Source organism: Impatiens glandulifera, chromosome 3, assembly GCF_907164915.1.
Source record: "Impatiens glandulifera chromosome 3, dImpGla2.1, whole genome shotgun sequence".
Lineage (NCBI taxonomy): Eukaryota > Viridiplantae > Streptophyta > Magnoliopsida > Ericales > Balsaminaceae > Impatiens > Impatiens glandulifera.
This window is the reverse complement of record NC_061864.1, coordinates 26,117,750-26,138,594: the sequence shown is the minus strand read 5'-3', so window position 1 is coordinate 26,138,594 and position 20,845 is coordinate 26,117,750. Positions and strand designations below refer to the sequence as shown.

Sequence of the window (20,845 nt, the reverse complement as noted above, 5' to 3'; positions counted from 1 at the left end):
ATAATTTTTTTTTTATTAATTTGGCATGTGATTTCGTGTAAACATAAACTCAAATTGAATTACTACAAAAGAACATAAACTCAAATTTAACTATTACAAAAGTGTTTCAAAATGTATCTAATTATTTTGGTATGTATATATATTAATTATTAACTTATATGAACTACTTATTTTGGTACATCCGTACATAGTTCAAATTAAAGTTCTTTCATAAAAGTAAAACTTCTGTTCATTTGGGATAAAACCCGCGTCAAAAATCTTGACTACTCTGAAGTGGATCGTTGTCTGTTGGAATCTCTCTATCGCCAATGGCGAATTCATCAGTTGGGTCGACATTGAAGGCCTACATAATCCCTCTGGTTCTTTTTGCTGTTTCTATGGTCTTTCAGCTATTCGTCACTCCCCGTTTGTTTCCTACTTCCCATTATGACGGTGATCATGTCTTTTTATCTCGAACCCTTCTTTCTTTCTCCTTGTTTTTAGCTATAACAACAACGATTCACTGTTTCTGTACTTACAGTATTGGGAGTTAAGAGTGACAGCTCCATTGAAGAAGTTAAAGAGGCCTACAAGAAGCTCTCCATTAACTGGTACTTTTTGTGTCTTCCAACTGTTCGATGATATGTCTTTACTTGTTAGAGCCTTTTGCAATAGGATAACCTAAAATTGAGTCTTTTTTTGTAGTGTAACCTGGGAATTTGTCTGCTGTATATAATACCATTTAACTGTAAAAGTAAAATCTTTTCTTTCAGGAATACAGGCAGTGAAGTTATTCCTGTAGCTGAACTCTTGAAGGTAGGTAAAACTATTCTTTGGAGTTTGGATGCTCTTTATTTTTTATGCACTGTCTCTTCTTTGTGTGCGGCTCTTTATAATTTTGTTCTTCTATTTCCTCATATTATTGTTTCATTCATCTAACTTTGAACTGAATCAGAGAATTTGTCATACTGAACTTTGTGATGCATTAGAATAAAGCATGCACCTGAAATCGCTTAAATGACTTGATTACATAGGAGGTTAGGTTGGTCTGGCTACTCATAAACATCTCTTAATCTAATTTCGTGTTTCCTGCCAAAGGCAAGAACCTTGTTCCTTCTCTTTTGCCTTCCAATGTTGTGAAAATTAGTATTGAATACCCATTTTAGGTTCAAAATAGTAGGTTTTCTTTAACAAATAAATCACAAATGAGAAATTCAAGAAATCCTCTGGTTTGACGTTCAACCAAAATAGCAATGGGTTTGGGGAAGATTCAACAACAAAAGGGGGCAAATGCAGAGTAGCTAGAGCCAGCCTTCTTTGCGAAATATGGAAGGTATCATGAATACAAGCAGAGCAGGGTAACTGTAGTTGATAAGCTCAACTTTCGATCTTTCGTTGACCCATAAATGTTACCTTTTGGAAAATGAAATTTGAGGAGCTTGATCATGTGTTCTCAAGATAAGTTGGTAGCCACGGCTTCAGCATTCAAGTCCCCAACTAAATAAGAAGCATGAATGACAATTTTAATAGCATTTTATTTGAGAGGGACATTGTCTTGAAATCATCTATTAAATCGAAGGATAGACTGCAAACATAAGCAAAAGAAGGTGCAGCCAAAATTGTGGGAGTCGATCGTGGAACAGTGTTGACAAATAACCGACTTCTTAAAATAATCGAGGATCGCTGATGAAATTAAAAGGCAGAAACAGAAGACTGATGATGAAATAACAAGACAAAAATGGGAAAACGATCGTAAAATTTGTAATTGAAATCCGATGAGTTTTTGGAAGATGGCTAACAACATGACATTATAGAAGATATGTTACAATCGATGTCTTTTCCATTGACACATTCGGCTCCAAACAAAGACGAAATCCCTTTAGATGACGATTGTTCTAAAGTGAAAAATGAGTCTCCTCTCGACGACTTTTGTTATGAAGAAAAGTGGAGACTCCACATACTCATGATACAAAACACAACAGTCTCGGTCTCGATGAAGAAATCTACGATAATTCAAGTTCTTCGTTTATTCATTTGCAAGTCTCCCTAGCGTACGATGACCGAGAGAATGCAAAAGCAACCTACGTTGGAAATGATGATCATTACCGGGTTGACTCGGGAGAAGCTGAATTTGAAGAAATATTTTGAAGATGTTTTGGGCCTTGAAGATAGGACGTTGACATTTGATCTCATTTCTAAAACATACTTAGCGCTAAGTCCAAATTGCGTCAGTTTTTGTGGTTCGAAAAACGACAAGATGCTCGATGTTGCTTTTAGAAAAATTCATGGCATAGCACATGGATGAAATATAAATATATTTTTGTGGTTTGAAAAGCCACCAGAAGATGAAAGTTATCTATGAAGAAGTTTTTGTCTTTAGTTGTTGATGAGTTGCAGATACTCCCTGGTTTGAGGAACCACTCGATAGCCTATGGAAGCAATTCCGGCAATTCATATGGTTCGAGGAGCCAAAAAATGTTTTGGAGTTTCAGCTGAACATTTTTTTAATGACGTTCGCGGACGAACAAAACTAAGGGGTATGTAGTGTTACAAGGGGAAAGGGTTAGGGCTAATGCCATAGGGTTGAATATCGGATAGTAGTGGCTATAAATAAATAGTATAAGTAGATTAGTTTTATTTTCAAATAGATTAGTTGTTATGAAATGGATTAATTGAAGACACTTGATAGAGTTTCTCTCCCTTCTTCCTCGTTGTATTCTCCCCAGTAGTTAGGGTTCTATTTTTTTCTTTAATTCTTCACTTCTCATCTCAATATAATTCTCTTTGATTCGATCTATTGTTTTATCAATTATACTCCTCGATTCAAGATTTCTACCTAATTTTAGTTCAAGCCACAACAGAGACCTGCAAGATAAGCAACCACTTTGTATGCATTTTAATGGTGTAATTAGACAGTGTACATTTGCTGATGATGGCAACCAAATGAAACAGATTGTTAAGGGAAGTCCCAAAGCACTAAAACTCATCTACTTCAAACTCATCTCAGGCTAAGGCATGCCCTTCTTTGATTGTTTGTATTCTGTAAGAGCCTCCTGTTAATTACAGCCAGATAATGGCTTCAAAGAATATGCACATGCATTTTTTTAAGAAGATACACTCCTGGGAAAACTTCTTCATTACATAAGCTAGACAAGGCTCTAGTTAATCAAGGACTTCACAAACCTTGTTTCAGAATAAGGGTGTTATAATTCATTTTATTCTTCTTCTACACAATTTGAGATATTTAAAATGCAGTTTCTAGCTTAGCACAATACTATCCATTCATATGATTTCGGTTATCCATATTTTTCCCTTTTGTGTCAGGCAATTTGCATTCATTAGTTGGGTTTTTGACTTGTATGTTTCACAAGATGTTAAGTTTCTCTGTATTTTGTATTCAGATCCAGTATGCTTTTGAACTGCTTTCAAATCCATTGTGGAAGAGGGACTATGACAACTTTGGTATTGATGAACATAGTGTGAGTTTTTCTTTCATATGTAAACAGTACAATAGTTTATGTTTCCTTATTTCTCTTTATCAAGTGGCAGTGTACTGTTTTTTTACTAGACAAATTCCTCTTTATACACAGCATGTTGTTGGAAAGCTCAAGGAGATATATACTGGGGCAGACCTATCCAAACTAGAACTTCCACTTGTTGAAGCGACTTCATTTGGTTAGTTAATATGTCTCAACTCTAGGTGCCTGTTTCTCTTTCCTTTCTATACAGAAGAATGGCATTTGTTTTCCCAGAAAAAAAAAAAGAAGAGAAGAATTCCATTTGAAACATTCTTTTATTGAAGCATCAACAATCTATAACTAAATCCCCACTTGTTGAATCTAACTTGTTCCCTTCTTGAAAGTCTTAAAATACAAGTTTCTTTTATTTGTTTTTCAAATGCAATGCAGTAAACATTCCAAGGAATTTATAGTATGTGCAAAAAAGAGAAGCTTACAAGAATCCAGAATATATTGAGAATGCCTTATTATGGAGTAGTTCATTTCTGAAAATAATTCTCCAAACATACTTTGAGCACTGAGTTGCACAATATAGATTTCAGAAATTTTCTGAAGTTCAAATTATATTTGCTATCATTCCTCTTACTTGCTACGATACGAGTGGATAACTTTCCTGACACGTAACTACTTGCTTGACATGCTTGCATCATTCTAGATAAGAAAATGAATTCTTAATATCTTCTTTGGTTTATAACTTTTCATGTATAAATCTTTCATGTTATTTATATCCATTTTTATTTGCTTCATATATTGTATATCTGATCAGGTCCAGACAATACGTTTAATGTTATTACATCTGAGAACTTCATGTCCAAGTTTGAGGATACAAAGGCATTGCTAATTCAGGTAGTCTCTTAGTTCTGCTATTTTGATTATTTTATGTATTTCTTCTGTTCTAAATAGTTTTTTTTTATCTGTGGAATGGTTTAGATTTTGCGCAATATCTTGATAGGTCTTGGTCTCCAAGAACCTAACAATATTATCTGTCATTTTATTTTGGTGTTAGAAAGTTTTAAATTAAAGGAGGTAAAGTTTGTGGTCTTATGAGGGAAGCTAGAAATGTTCAGCAAAAAGAAAAGAAAAGAAAACTAGAACCATGTAAATGTTTGGTTGATGCATTACAATAGGTAAATCTGTAGTTGTAAATCTTTAATTTGCTATTGCTTGGAATATGTTGTAATTATCTTAGTGAGATTTTATCTTTAGTTTCAGTAGATACTGCTATTTATTAGGCTATTTGAATTAGACAATAGTTGGTAGTTTGCTATCTTACTATTTTCTCTGAACTAGTGATGAACTTAAATGTCCAACCTATTAAGGACTCTATCCTAATTAGGCAACACGCTTAAATTAATCTGATTTCTGAATTCACTTTGGAAGAATTTGTTTGATATGTATCTTTTTGAGGGTGGAATCGAGCACTTTTTCTACTATTTCTCTATTTCCTCTTATCACAGTATTCCATTTCACATCATTGGGACATTCTGATACCTTGATGAGCTGAAAAAAATAGAAGTTGTATGGTTGCAAAAGGCTGGAATAAGAAGTGAAGAATGTGATCTAGATAGTTCAATATTTTGATTTGTAGTTTTCAAGGCGAAAATATAATCAACTTAATGGAGCTACAACTCATAAAAAGTTGATTAATGAAATGAATATTTTGGTTCATTTGGTGACAGCTTGTGCTCGGCCTAGTTGATGCCTTAATTGCCATCAGCTTTGAATTTGTTATATTCATGGTTAACGATTCAGCAATAGTTCAGCTGGCTTTATGACTTTCTTTCAGTAGAAACTGCATGCCTTGTCTATGGACATGATTAAGAAATAAATCAGTAATAGATATATTGAATTAACTAAAGACATTTAGGGGTAGCTAGTTGTAGACGAAGTGCATTACAAAGTTATGAAAATACCCGCTCTTAAATATATTTATATGTCATCTCCTGTTTCTTTGAGATGTCATCCAGGTCTTTTCATTTGGAAGCAGTCGTTGTGCAAACTTTGCCAATAGCTGGAGAAGAATTGGTAAGAAATCCATAATCTGGACTACACAGAAAATATTGTTTTTTCATCTGCTTTTCTCCTTATTAATAAGGTCTCTAGCAGTCTCTAAGTCTTAAGCCTATCCAGTGTAAGGGATAATGTTGCCGATTGATTGCTTTTTATGCACCTGCTTTATCTCCACACTGTACTTATTATTCTCCTTTAGCATTTTGAATGGTCATCTTTTTTGCATCATTACCGCTCCATTGCCCTGTACTGAGATGCAATCATCTACAATCTTCAGACTGCGAATGAATAAGAAAGGTCTAGCAAGACAGCTTTATAGATATGCCTACAATAATTTAATGTCCATAACTCTTGCGGTGCATGGAAATTTCAGGATAGATTATTTACAACAGAACCTCATGAAAACATATAAAGCCTCTTTCTAGTCTAAGTCACATAGACCTACTACCAGAATTTCATTGTAATCATAACCACATAATTATCATAGCTGAGGCTTGTTCTACTCTTCCCTACATGTCAGCTTCCTACAATGCGTTATTGCTAATTGCCATGAATATTTAGGAATTACAAATAGAAGCATGAGGGATGGATTGAAATTTGACGTCCTTGCCTCAATAAAATTGAAAGGATGCAGTGTATGTTGTTATGCAGCCTGTAAAGAATGGAAGTCACGGTTCCTAAATCACACATTATAAAGACTTCTCATGAAGGAAGATAATATATTGGAGCCAATTTATCATGTACAATTGATAATATTATTCATGGAGTACATGAACAACAATGTATATCATGTACTTATATCTTATTACATGTTCATATTCTGCAGGTCTGGTCGATTATTGTTATCTCATATTAAAATGCCTTATCTTTTCTTTGTTCAGCTGATATATTGGATGAAGTCGCAAATGTTGGAATGACTGAGCTTGGAGAGTTTCAGCTTGCCAAGGACCTTGCTATGAGTTCATTTATAGGGAAATATACATTTCCAGATGGTATGTGTTTGGTTGATTGATTATCAAATTTTGTATATGATGCTACCACAAAAGTTGTTGTGAAATTCTTATTGCTTGAATGAGCTTATGGGTCAGGTCTTGATGCTACTCTCTCCTTTGAAATACCGACTATTTTATCTGTCCTTTTTTTTTCTTTATTTCCCGTCAAGTACAATTGTCAAAGACTATTTTTGTTTACCAAACTTTTTTATTTGCGATCTTTGAGGAAATGAAGAACCAAAGAAGTACCAGGTTTACCTATCAAATCTTGAGCCCTGGATCTTCAGCAACCACTTGCTCCTTAATGTTTTATAGCCAACTTATTTGTTTTAGTTACTGACCTTCTCAAAAATATCCCTAGAAGACAAAATTAAATGGCAGAAGGAAAAAGGACTATTGAAGCTTAGCTTGTTTCTGGCTCCAATAACAGAAACTAGAGCAAATTTCCAAACTTGCTATGATAAAATTAGTACAAAAGGCAAAAGACAATTCTGATGATGGATTTTGTTTGAAATAGAGAATTGCCAAATGTGTTTCAAGGATTAAATTGCAGTTGCAATAAACAATTAGTAAAATAAAGATTTGATTGAATTACAATTTTGGATGGATCGTTAATGTATTATTTATTGAGGTGCAGGTGTGCCAGCAATTGTTGCATTTCCACCTGGATGCCGAACTGTAAATTGCCTTGCTAGGTGAGTTTCAGGTGTCTCTTCTACTTCAAGATCTGTCAGTGATTTTTCTCCCAAAGATAAAGGAGAAGAGTAAAAAGAACAGACCTATTGAAACTGATCATAGATAGGACTTGAAAATTTTCTTGGCTCTTGGGTAAATGTTATTTCATGTTTCTTTGTGTAATCTTTCATGAGGACCTATTTTTCTACTACTTTATCTATTTATTTGAAGATTTTATTAACTGCTTGGCAAAGACAGAAGAAAATTTTGTTGATTAAATCTGTAAATCAGGTATGAAGGAGACCTTTCTGTAGATACTGTCACTGATTGGGTTGCAAGCACTATTTTGGGTTTGCCTCGCATCCTATACTATTCTAAAGATACTCTGGTAATTTTTACCAATTTGTTAGAAACTTGATGCACTTGCTATAAATTGTGGGAGAGAACTGGTATTGATGTAAAGTTGTGTAACTGTTTCAGATACAACGTTTTCTGGCTAAGGGTAGTCCTCATAAGGTATACAATCTTCTCTTTTTTGAATAATGTTAAAGTGTTGAATAAAATTAGCAAAGGTGTTTTCTTTTAATGATTTGCCTCTAAATATACACGTATTCTTCCGTTAAATTATGAATATGTAGTTATGTGGTTCTTGAATAGCATGCCTTCAATTTCTTTATATCCTCTTTATTTGTGTTGGAACTTGGAGCTAGTAACTCATGATGACTAATGTGTCGTATTAAAGATATTAGGTTGAGGGTTTAAACGTGCCTTGATGTTATGATTAAGTCAAATGTTATTTTGTCTTTTACATCTTCTCTGGGACATATTAGAGTCTTTACTTCTTTTTTTCTTTTCTTTTTTAAATCTACGCCGAAATAGGCTGTTTTGTTATGCATTTTTTTCATCTGAATTATGATTAGGAGAATCTATATCTGTTATGTTTGCCAAATATTACATTGATGTAGAAAATAATATGGATATCCAAAAAATAATTTCTATAATAAAGCCAAAAATCATAATAATCTAGATCATAATCTAAAAATTGTATTTTTAACTGTAGAAAAATGAAGAGAGAGTAGATTGATATATTTTGTGTTATTTGAACTATTACAAGGTGGTAGCACAAGAAAAGTAAATGACACTAAACTTTTTAGATAAACATTCATATTTTTTTTTGAGAAGTCAAACAACCCTCCAACCACTTTGAGCAAATGGTTCTTGGGAAGGTAAAGAGATTTTAGGAATATGCCTAGTTTGATATTTTCACTCTCCCTCAAACTATGTGGAAAACTTCAATAAGGAGACTCAGAAGATATTTTGATTCTACAAAATAGAGTGGCTTTGGAGACAACCTCTGAAAAGTGGGAGTGTGGGACGATGTCAAGAAGTCCGGACAGTTAAATCGAGAAAAGTCTGTAGAATGGCAATCTCTGAAAAGACAGGCAAAAATCTGTTGGACACGGCAATGAATGAACGAATCTGTTAAAAATCCTTAGTTCGGTGTTTGTCTCCAATGCCACCTCTATTTTGTGTTGAATCAAGTTCTTCCGGACTGTGTGGCAAGTTTGGCATCCATAGCATGTCTACCCAAGTTAAGGGGGAGTGTAGAACTTTGTCTCTCTCGTCTTTATCATTTTCTTCGTATCCCTAGTGAGGGTTTTGGGCTCCCAATGTTGGAGTTATTTTTTCTTTGTTCTCTTATTTACTTCTTTTCCTTTAATTAGTATTTATATACCTAGTATCTATTGTATTTTCTATATAATTTGAAGATATCAATCAAATGATCTACTCTTGCTTCTTCTTAACAGAGAGCTTTATCTCTCTATTCTCTTCATTAAACCCTAAAAATCTACCATAACAAATGAAGCAGAATTGACACTATAATCTGGATTATGATCCAAACAAAAAATATATTTTTCCAAACAAAAACAAACTTAAAATTTTAACTTTTGGCGATTTTTCAATAAGATCGTGATTATGACAAAATAATTGTTTCCTTATAGGCTCAATACCAGTCTATTATATTTAAAGCTGTGAATGGACAACAAATTTCTTAGAAAATATAAGAAGTAAAAAACAATTTCATTTGTATAGTTTGAAAAAAGATTCTTATGTTTGTGCAGATTTATGTGTACATTTTTTAAGATTTTATTGATTTTTTCCTTTTCTTAAGACATTTTTTTAAGAATTTGATGAGTCTTCCTTTGTACCTCATAGGTAAAAGTCATTATTTTCTCAAATACTGGTGAACGTGCTACTCCTTTTATGCGTCAAGCTGCTAGAGACTATCACAATTATGCCTCTTTTGCTTTTGTGTTGTGGCAAGAAGAGCAATTCTCCTTGTGGTTTAACATGTAAGTAGATGTATTGTTACTTCTATTAAGTTCCTAACAGTTTCTTACTACATAGTCTCAGTGTTTATTTATCCATATTAGTTTTCCTTTTGATAGTAGAATAGGGCAAGATAGTCCACATTAACTTATAAGTATTTCGCTGCATATAGTTCTCCAAACATATCCCTATCAGACATCGTATTCACTTCAATTGGTGCATGTCAAATCCAGCTCAGCATTTCACTTCTTTTCAATTTTGTTGGCTTTTTAATGAAGTAACAAGCTTAGGGGTTAGCCTCTGATATTTTATTTGTTATATGTACGGGCAAATTTATATCTAAGACTCTCGCTGTAAATGAATTTCATATTGATTCTCCCAAAGTTTCTTGAAAGAAATACATCTTTTGATAACTGAATGACAGCCCTCAAAAAGTTTATTATATATATACATATATATATATATTGGGAAGAAAATTTATTCTGTATTTGTATAGGTATTATCTGATTTATTACTTCTTTTTAATCAAGTGAGCTGTGAGCCACATGCTGTTTTAGCCAATAAATGGGGGTAACTATAATCTATCCTCTTCATAAATGAGCTTATCTTTTTTTGGAACTTTTGTCTTTAAATCAAGTTGTGACAAGATTAAAATTACTCCAGACAACTGGGAATGGTAGATGAAAACTGACCAAGATAGATGCTTAGGGATACTATGACTTCTAAAGGAACTAATGATTTAGAGCTTGATTGATGTATTTTCTTGTGAATAATCCGATTTTTTTAAAATACCTTGTATGATGAACGAGTGGATTTAAATGTTATAAATATAAAGCAAGGGTAATTTAGTATTTTGGTTGATGAGTTGAATGATTTGATTGATGATGAAGATAAGAGGCTGTTTGGATTAAATCCGAAATACCCTCATCAAACAAGGTCTTGGCTTACAGTTAATTTTAATCATAAGATGGGTTGCATATGTTGGTTAGGAGCAATCAGGACAACTCTTTGTGGTATTCATAGTATTTCTTGATGATATTCCATGACCGAAACAATTGGTTGAATCCCCTGAAACCATTTCATAGAAGTTCATTGACATCTTCTTTTCCAATGCAATTTGACTTGGATCCTTGAATAATCACATCACCTCTCCTTCTTTTGTAATAAAACGATTTATTTTTATGTTGAAAGGACTTGTATCAGCAGTAACTATTACTTTATGTATGGTCAATTCTATCTTCTTCTTTTTTGAAAGCAGAATGATTTCTTTGCTTATGTGTCTGAACAATTCTTTATTGTCTTGCAACAAAATATTTGTTGTGTTGGTAAAAACCCATGCTTTGGGAGGAGAGGTACTGTTTTCCCAATGGAGTCACAAGCATCTAACATATTCATGCTGAATGATTTCCCACAAAGTGGTGACAAAATGTATAATTCAAATCAACCTTTTTTGTTTTTTGGTTCAATTGTCTCATACTTATACATACAATAGTGGAGTGTACTTTTTATTATGGTCTCTATGGATAAGTCTTTAATATTTTTTATTGTGGTCTCTAATCTCTATAGATAATTCCTTTCATGTCTGCTATATGGATCTCACACTAAGTAGGCCATGATATTGTGACACTTAATTTTTTAATTGTAGGTTTGGGGTAGAATCAGCACCTGCAATTGTCTTTCTGAAAGATCCGGGTCTCAAACCTATTGTATATTACGGCATGTGACTTTTCATATTTTTTTCATATTGTTTCATGGAACTTCCTAGAATCAGGAAATATTGAGTTCATACAATTCCATTTCCAGGACCTGCCAACAATTCATGGTTTCAGACCATCATCGAAGCGAATAAGCATCAAGGTCAGATGCCTACATTTTGTTTTCTCATCCTCACTTTTATCTGATATTATTTGGAATAGTATTTTGTCACAATGACAATATCATTGAAAATTTGAAAGTATTTTTTTGTCGTTTGGTGTGAGAATTGAGAAAGTGTCATTGAGACAAATTTTAGGGAAATTTAAGGGTTGTGATCCGGATTTTTTCATGGATCAGTTTCCATTTAGAGATTTATGTCAAATGTAGATTTTATTGTATTTTGATCAAGTTGACAAAAACTATAACAAAACAGGTCAATATTTCTGCATTATTAACTGACAAATGTGTAAGACCTTTGAAAATGTGATGGCATCCATGAAGAGTATATTTCATGCATAACACACACACACACACACCACACACACACACACACACACACACACACACATATATATATATATATATTCCATTGTTGGGATATCAACTAAGATTTTATGTAACTTGTTTGATCCTTATGATATTAGAGCTCCCTCAGCTACGGAGTTTGACATCCATGGATTTGGGATGTGATGCCCAAGGATATTCCCGGGCTGGGCATGATATTACAATCTGGTATTGTCTCATTCTAGCAGGGAGACTTAGTCCAGAGCTCAACAACATGCGTGCAGTAAGTTATTTTCCTTGTTTTCTTGGTAAAATTGAAAATTCGGTAATTTGTTGATTTTTTATATTGGTCAATGTCAATTATAACCTGAATCTGAAAGGCAGTGATGATTTTGACATTCAATTCTCTTATTGAAAAAAAAGGAGTGGTTCCTCTATTATATTTGTAATTCGTCTCTTATTCTTTACTGAGGGGGTAATTTACATTTCATTGAAGACATTACGCAGTTTGCATGAGATTTTGCTGAAAGAAGGCGAAGAATCCAGTGAGGGAGAAAAAAATCAGTTGCCTACAACAGCAGCTATTGCATTGAGGGAGAAACGATTGACACTTACTTGGCTTGATGGAGAAGCACAACATGTGAGTGTTCCATTTATTCCTTTATCGGGACCAGGTTGTCATTTTATAATAAGGTTTAGTAATTCGGTTGGCATTAACACATTTCATATGTTTGAATTTTTTTATGATTATGCCTGGGAGGAAAACTGTTGATATTTTGTGAAAAGCTAATATATTAGTTAGAATCTAAACCAATTCATAGAACCATTGCCATTACTTTTATGGTGCATTTTCACTGTAATTCATCTGCAAAGCGAATGGTATTTGCTAATAAAATTCACAGATTATTTATAATTCTATTACAAACAATTCAACGTGGCTTGATGATTGAGTTGCTCAAAGTGAAATTTATTATTGTGGGACCTGAGGTAAAATAAATGTTTATTATAATCTGCTCCTGTCCAGCGAAGATGTTTCTTCTATCTTCAGACGGAGAAGAGTTACGAAACATGTGGACGTAGGATGGATATAGTTGACGAGCCGAGGATAGTCATTGCGCGTTTTGAAAGGAATCTTACTGAAGAAAGTATGGATGTTGAGAAGAAAACGCCGAAAAACATATTGGAAGCACTTAGAGACGACGGTGATGTGCATCGTGCATCACAACTTGTTGCAATGTACAATGGCTCATACGAGATTCCACAGGTTTTTCATTTTCTTTTAAGGTTGTAACTTTGCAAAGTCTCTTAACAAATGTGAATTATTAACCCGTTCTGAAAATTGTATTAAATGACAGATCATCAAATGGGTGTCTGGAATAATTGAAGATGGAGACTCAAAGAGTCTTCCTTTCTTTGTAAGTGCATCTTTAAGAGAATGTTATTAGTTTTGGAAGTTTCTTGTAGAACTTTTGAAGGTTACTTTCTTTCTTTCCTTTCGTGGTTTGTGCTTTTCCAATTACAAATAAGGGCCTTGCTTGATGAAGGGTTATTCTTATCTCATCATAAATCACTTCATCAATAAGATTGAAATCATCAACCGAAATACAAAATTATCCTTATTTTATTTTTTACAACATTTTAACGATATTTTAGTCATTTAACCCAAACAATCCATTGTTTCATCTAAATGAGGTCTTTTTCCTCCAAAAAATTGGATTATTTAAAAAAAAAAAAAAAACTACATCAAACAAGCTCAAGGGCTAATAGAGGCAATGGTATATGGCTTTCAGTTGATGAATATATTGATATAGCCTATCTACTCCCTTTTTCCATATATATTATGTTAAGAATTCTTCACATTAAACATGAAGACTACTATACATTCTCCACTGAAACTTTCTGGTCATAATAATACAGAGGGCTAGAACTCCAGAACTTGTTCCTGAGGATTCTGATCCCATGTGGTCAAATGGTGCAAAAAACGTTGTTTCTGCAAGCGCAGCAATGAAATGGAAGATCAGAGTTATCGTCAAAAGTTTTCTGGAAGATCCAAGGATTGGGCCTATCTTGCTTTTGGTTGCATTTTTGTCTTTTGGTAAGATCTGGCTTAAGAGGAACCAACCAGCTCATCAAAGTCCATCAAAAGTTGAAACACAAAAGACCGCAAAGGTAAGTGATATGTTATTACCAGCTCTATTTAGAGTGCATATGATAATACTGAAAGTTAGAGTGCATATGATAATACCGGAAGTGAAGTGTTTAATGTTGAATACTGAATTTAAGTGACTTAAAAGTAAATGCTAGACTAAACCAAATAAAATATCTAAATTTTAAGTAATTTATATACAAGTTGATTTTGATAAAATTGAAACTAACATTGAAAGCATTTAAAGACTATTGTGTCCTTATAATAACGTAATTTGATTACTTAAGTGGTTAAAACTATCTTTTGAATGCTCTTTCTATATTTACCCGTCATTCATAACTTAGCGAATTAAGTGAGACTTTTAGTTTATTTTGAAACAATTTAAACAATTAAGTGATTTTAAATAACAATTATTCAATAAACTTAAATTCAAATAAGTCCTGATTCATTTAGATTAAGGATGCATTTGATAAAATTGAAAATTAAGTGTTGAATATTGAATTTAAGTGCCGAATTAGTTGAGTGTATGGAGATAATTGTTGAATAAACCAAATGAAAATATCTGAATTTAAAGTATTTGGATATGTAAGTTGGTTTAATAAATGCATAACTAATGTTGGGAGAATATTTAAAGATTATTTTACCCTTATATTGACGTAATTTGATTGCTTTTCTAGGGTTAAGGTGATCATTTTACGTTCTTACTTTATTACAAAGTTAAATCATTCTTAGTTTACCGAATTAAGCCAATTTGAGATGAATTGATTTAAAATAACAATTATCAAACAAAATTAAATCAAAACAGACATGGTTATGCTTTAGAGTTTTGTTAGTCCCAGTTTTCAGACGAGCTATTTTATAATGTATTTATTTACATACTTGTAAGCTTTTATGGATGATTGATCATATCATATGCAAGATGAAGCATATCATTTAGTAGTTTTAATATTTTTCTTAGTAACATTTTTATTTATGTTATAAATGGCTTATGGATGGTAGGAGGAAAGCAAATCAAATTCAAATAGAAAAAGCGAAAAGAAAGACAATAAAAGCCAGTTACGCAGAAGAAGAACCGAACCAAACCGAGATATTCCTCCTTCAATCACCGACGATGAACCAAAAGATGCAGTGCAGTGGGAACTAACAGATTCTGACTCCGAATAGGGACATACTGCAAAACCGCAAAAGGCAGAAGAATGCCTATTCTTAACACTTCAACTTATTCCCTACTGATTTCAAAGGCATCATGGAATTTGCGAAACTTTGAACTGTTTCGACCCTTTTACAAGCCTTTTTTTGTTTCCTAAATTATTCTTGAGAGTTTTATAAAGTTATATGAATCTGAACTTGGAAGTTAGCATTCATAACTGGAGCCTGGAGGCACAATGTTTAAGTAGTTAAATCAAAGTCTTTTGAAAGTCATAATTGTGCTGCTACTCCATTTCATGTCAAACATGCTATAAACAACAAATAAGTAACTATAATTTATATAGATATTACTTGTATATGCAGTTACAATCTAACAAAAAGTTTAAAAAAAAAAATGTCTCATAAATATACGTTTAACCCAATAAGATAGTTTAAGTGAAAATAATTTTGTTATCGATAAAGTTTGGACGACCAAATAAGCATCTAAGTCCCAACAAATAATATCAAATGAAATATTCAAACATAGTTATAGTGAGAATTGAATTTGAATCCTAACCAAAATTTGTTTTTGACAAGTGTTTCGCTGTTCTAACAATGTATCAGAAATCCTTTAAATTACACATTGTTTGGTTGAGTTTTTATAAAAAAAAAAAAAAATCAATATAATCATTTTATTAATTTTTTCATTAATTATATTATTTTTTTCATTAATTAAAATATTAAAATAACTAATTTTGAAACGATACAGACTATTTTCAACGGTCAAAATCAAAGTTTACTTAAAATCGCGAACATTAGTAAAATAAAAAAATTATTTAAAACAATATTATATATTATTTTTAAAGCTAATTAATAATATATGTGATACATAGTAGCTTAAATACTAAAACGCAATAACTGATTATATGAATTAGAATTTTTCAGACATTTTTTTTTAAATCTCACAATTTAGTGTTATTTAGTGATAAAGTTATACAAAAACGAGTTTTGTCTTAACAATTCTAAACACGATTAACTTATTATTTAAATGACCATTTATAAATAAATAAATTCATGTCAATAATTTAACTAAATTTCAACAAAATTGATTTTGACTATCGATTTTCTTAAATTCGGTAGTCAAAATTCTCGATTTACTAAAATTCGATAGTTAAATTAGTTACATGAATCTTTTATTTATTTATTTATAAATTTCATATAAATAATAAGTTAACAACGTTTGAAATCGTTAAGATAAAATCTCATTTTTATATAATTTTAACCGTAAAGAGTTTTAAAGTGTGACATCAACCTCGAATAAAAAGGCTTTCAATTTTACAATTCCACCAATAAACAAATAACATTAAAAAAATTATAATTAAAAAATCAATTACAACTTCAATATTTTGGTGATAAATCAATATTCAGTGAAAGTTGAAGGTTTAAAATACAAATCTTCTCATTTGTTTTTACAGAGAGGGTAATATCAAGTTGAGATGATGACCATGCCTTACCACTCTTAGACTCTCAGTTCTCATTTGCCGCCGGTGCCGCCGCCGTTGATTTCATCCATTTGAAAAAGGTAACGATTCCTCAATCTTCTTCCATTTCATATAATCAATCATCTTCCCTTCAGTATCCATGACTGAAATCCATCTCTACGTTTGGTTTCTAAACTCAATTCCTTACGTTACGAATCATATACGATTCCTCCTCGATGTTGGCGTTTTCTGCGTTCCAATCATAGAATTTAGCCTTTTCTATTCGATCATTCAACTGTTTTTGATGTGTTGTTGCTAGGTTTGTTTTGCGACGTTTTAGAACGATCTATTCAACACAGAAATATGTGATTTCGTTAGCTTTGAGATCTGTAAATGGTGAGAAAGAGGTTTTGAATTCATTCTACATGATGATGATTCCTCCTAAAGGTTTAGAATACTCTGTTATCTTCTTCCTTCTGCTGGATTTGGATTGTTTGGCTTAATATTCAGTAATTGCAACACTGAAGAAACCTCAATGAAGAAGAATTGAATTGTTTCAAATTGGTAAAAGGAAACACCAATCTTATGACAAATAGTTGTCATGAGCCATTTTTACTACACTTGAGTAAAGGTTCTTTTAGGCTGTTAAATTGATCTCTATATCTGGTTAATCATCTCAATCTTCAATTAGCCAACCATAATGTTCCCTTGGTCATGAATCATGATCAAAATAGTGATATTTGTTACATGAATAGTGTGTTTAGATGAGAAGATAGAATATCATGTAATAGATTTAGGGTTTATACGACATAGATGAGAAGATAGATTTAGGGAAATTTTAAGTACTAATTTCTGCATATTGAGCTTAACCTAACCCTACTATAACATGTAACACATTTGTTTGTTTGTGTCGTGATTTAGTGATGGGAAAGGACGCTAAAGCAAAAGAAGCGGGAGGGAAGGGCAAGGGGAAACAGGCAGCAAGTAGTAATGATGATGGTGGTGCTTCAAAGGGAAAAGGTAAAGGAGGAAAGGCTGATGGACTTGGCACCTGTGCTTATGTTAAAGGTATATCTTCTTTTCTCTTGTTTATACTATAATTGGGTCTTGATATATTACATGAAATTTAGAAGTGAAGTTCTTATGTTGTTGTAGCACGCCATATATTATGCGAGAAACAAGGAAAGATTAACGAAGCGTATAAGAAGCTGCAAGACGGTTGGCTTAGTAATGGCGACAAGGTTCCACCTGCTGAGTTTGCAAAGGTGAATATTTTGCTTTCTAAACTTTAAAATATGGTGCAAATCATGTTCTTGTTATGCACTTTAGAAATGGGATAATCTATATGAGATTTGATTCTCGTTAATAACACTCTGAATGAAGTTGGGGGTCATGGATATGGGGGTTGGGTTTTTTTGAAAAAGAAAATGAACATATTTAGTCAATGATAGAGATAATAACACTCTGAATGAAGTTGGGAGTCATGGATATGGGGGTCGGGTTTTTTTGAAAAAGAAAATGAACATATTTAGTCAATGATAGAGATTAAGGAACTGCAACAATTGTGTAAGGTTGTTATGCCTCCTCAAGCCTAGAGTAACAACAATCTTTCTCATTCAGATAGCAACAGAATATTCGGAGTGCCCATCGGCTAAAAAGGGAGGAGATCTGGGATGGTTCCCACGTGGGAAAATGGCGGGTCCATTTCAAGATGTTGCTTTCGCCACACCTGTTGGAGCTACGAGTGCCCCCTTCAAGTCAACGTACTATTTCTTAAACCCTAGCTAGTTTTGCATTTCTAATTAAGATTTTCTACATCATAATAATAAATCTTTAACTGATCTATGATGATGATATAGCCATGGATACCACATTATCTTGGGTGAAGGAAGGAAGAACTGATGATCGAAATATTGCAAAATTCGAAGCGATCACATTGGCCTTCTCTCGAGACTTGGAAACTAGTAAGTCGTAATAATTCTCTATTTTCTTTCACAAAATACTATTTGTAGACTCGGTTTACCAATGTGCATGTTGGAGTTATCTGCTTCGAGATCATCTACATTATATCTTTTTCATATGTGAGTAAACTAGAGTTTCGAGAGGGTAAAACCGTAAAAGAATCCTTTGTTTTCCAGTCGTTTGAGATATGAGTGTCCTCATCTAGATACAATTGTCATTTTATAAATCAAACTGGTAGATATTTTCGTAAGAAACCAGCCTTATATTAAGTATATATATGTTGGTTTTACTTTTAAAACAAATTTTGTAACAAAATTATGTTGTTTTATAAACTGTATAAAGAAAATTTTGATTAAATATCATGTGGTTTTATAAATGACTGAAATGATTCTGGTAAGGTCTATTAAAAAGAAAAAAAATCTGACTAAAGCAAATAAGTATTATTATTAATTATATTTTTTAATTAAAATATAAGAAACACTAAATAATTAAAAGCATACACATGACTTTATTATAAGTAAATTTTAACAAATTTTGAGTTGAGTTAACTATTTGTATTCTAAACTCTATTGTATATTTAGGAATCTTATTTCATTTTTAATGTTTTTAGATTTTTAATTGAACTTTTGCAATTCTCTTTACAATTTTCATACCTTGAAAAAAACTGTGTTTAATAATGAACCAACTAAAATGCAATTAAATATTTTCTTAACACAATAAAAAATAAAGTACAAAAACATCTCACAATCTTAATATTTTTCATTTAAAAAAAACAATCTACACTCTATTTATGCTAACAATAAAATGATATTCTAAACACACAGATCAAACTAATAAGAAATAAGAAATAGTAAAGAATTGAGTAACAGCTTTATATTTTTTATTTTATTTTTAGAAGGATTCATTTATATTAAAAATAATAAGAATGGTGTAAGTCAAAAATTAATAAAAAAACTACAAAAATATGAAAAGAATACGTGTCTCTTTTATTTATGTATATATATTTTATTTATTTATTGTGTTGCACTAAAAATAATGAGACAAAATTCTTTAATAATACAAAGTGGTAGAACTATAGCTTCGATTTTTTTTTTTATTTTGTTATGAATATAATGAAAAAGGAAAAGGCATTTCTCAAAAGTTTCTTTCAATTGGTCTGACGTGATCCTAACTTTGGCGTTCTGAAAATATAACTACTTTCAAACTGTTCATAATAATAATTGTTTTTTTTTTAATTTTGGGTGGATCATATTTTTTTTATAATGAACTTGTTTTATTTATATATATATATATATATATATATATATATATATATATATTATTTCATTAAAAATTAAAATAAAACATGTTAGGATAAAAAAAATGATTGGGAAAGAAAATTTTAAAGAGAATTATGTGGCGTGGTGTTGATTCGTAACAAAAAAAAAATAACAAATTTTTTAAGATCTAACTTGAATTAACACAAAAAAATAAATAAATAACAAATATGTTAAGATCTAGTTTGAATTAACAAAAAAAAAAAAATATATATAACACATTTTTTAAGATCTAGTCTGAAAATAACAAAAATATTCCTTTTAAATTAACACAAAACCATATTGATTGTTTTAAGATCTAGTTTGATTTAAAAGATAATTTGAATGTTTTTATTAATTTTTCAAATTACGCCAAATAATTCTCTCTCAAATTCACACCCCGATCATTTATTTATATATATATATATATATATTTTCATCATATTAAATTAATTAATTTATAAATTATATATCTCTTTCTTTTACTTCTGTTAAATTTAAAATAAATCTTATAAAAATTCTAAAACAAAACCAATATTTAAACAAGCACATTGATACCTCTTTCAAAAGTATCCCGGGCGTCCACTCTGATCTTCTCATGTGTTCCTAGAGCTTGTTTGATTTTGGGTAAGGTCGGTAATTTTGGATACGAAAATATGACCCGAATCGAACACGGAAAAATGGATAGGTTCTTGTATTTTTTTGTTCGAATCAAAATCAGGTTGACTTGTTTAACTTGATTAATAAACATGTCAAAATTGAGTCGACCAAATATGACTCAAATTAGACTCGATAATCCATTTATAAGTTTTTTTTTGTTGTTAAGTTTTGTGTTATTTTTTCATATTCACTCACTTATTTTCTTTAGTAAAATTTTATAAGTCAATTTATGATTCAACTTCATTTTTGTTTTGTATTGATATTATTTTAATTTAAAACAAAGATATGTGAATTAATTACTTTAGGTTTGGTTCAAATTAAGTTAAGTAAATCGGATCATGTTCGGGTCAATCATAAATAAACATGTCAATTTTAGGTTATAGATTTTAACCCGAATTAATAAACATGTTAGATTTAGGTTATAATCATTCACCCGTTAACCCGTCAATCTGAAACTGACCCAAAATGT

At 31.6% G+C, this 20,845-nt stretch overlaps 2 protein-coding genes across 2 annotated transcripts; both read left to right on the top strand.

The window, feature by feature from the left end:
- Positions 1 to 236: 236 nt before the first annotated feature.
- LOC124931343 lies at positions 237 to 15,272 on the top strand. Its single transcript, XM_047471788.1, has 20 exons — positions 237 to 432; positions 521 to 590; positions 753 to 795; positions 3,381 to 3,458; positions 3,570 to 3,654; positions 4,264 to 4,343; positions 5,465 to 5,522; positions 6,389 to 6,499; positions 7,137 to 7,194; positions 7,466 to 7,562; positions 7,655 to 7,690; positions 9,392 to 9,528; positions 11,151 to 11,221; positions 11,309 to 11,362; positions 11,845 to 11,987; positions 12,201 to 12,344; positions 12,729 to 12,968; positions 13,060 to 13,119; positions 13,622 to 13,873; positions 14,850 to 15,272. Exons 1-20 carry the CDS (start codon positions 309 to 311, stop codon positions 15,012 to 15,014), a joined length of 2,106 nt encoding a protein of 701 aa, XP_047327744.1. The 5' UTR covers positions 237 to 308; the 3' UTR covers positions 15,015 to 15,272.
- A 1,148-nt stretch (positions 15,273 to 16,420) lies between these two features.
- LOC124931748 (peptidyl-prolyl cis-trans isomerase NIMA-interacting 4) lies at positions 16,421 to 18,537 on the top strand. Its single transcript, XM_047472300.1, has 5 exons — positions 16,421 to 16,560; positions 17,381 to 17,527; positions 17,615 to 17,724; positions 18,080 to 18,222; positions 18,319 to 18,537. The coding sequence occupies exons 2-5, from the start codon at positions 17,383 to 17,385 to the stop codon at positions 18,359 to 18,361; spliced, it is 441 nt and encodes a 146-aa protein (XP_047328256.1). The 5' UTR covers positions 16,421 to 16,560; positions 17,381 to 17,382; the 3' UTR covers positions 18,362 to 18,537.
- Positions 18,538 to 20,845: the final 2,308 nt, after the last annotated feature.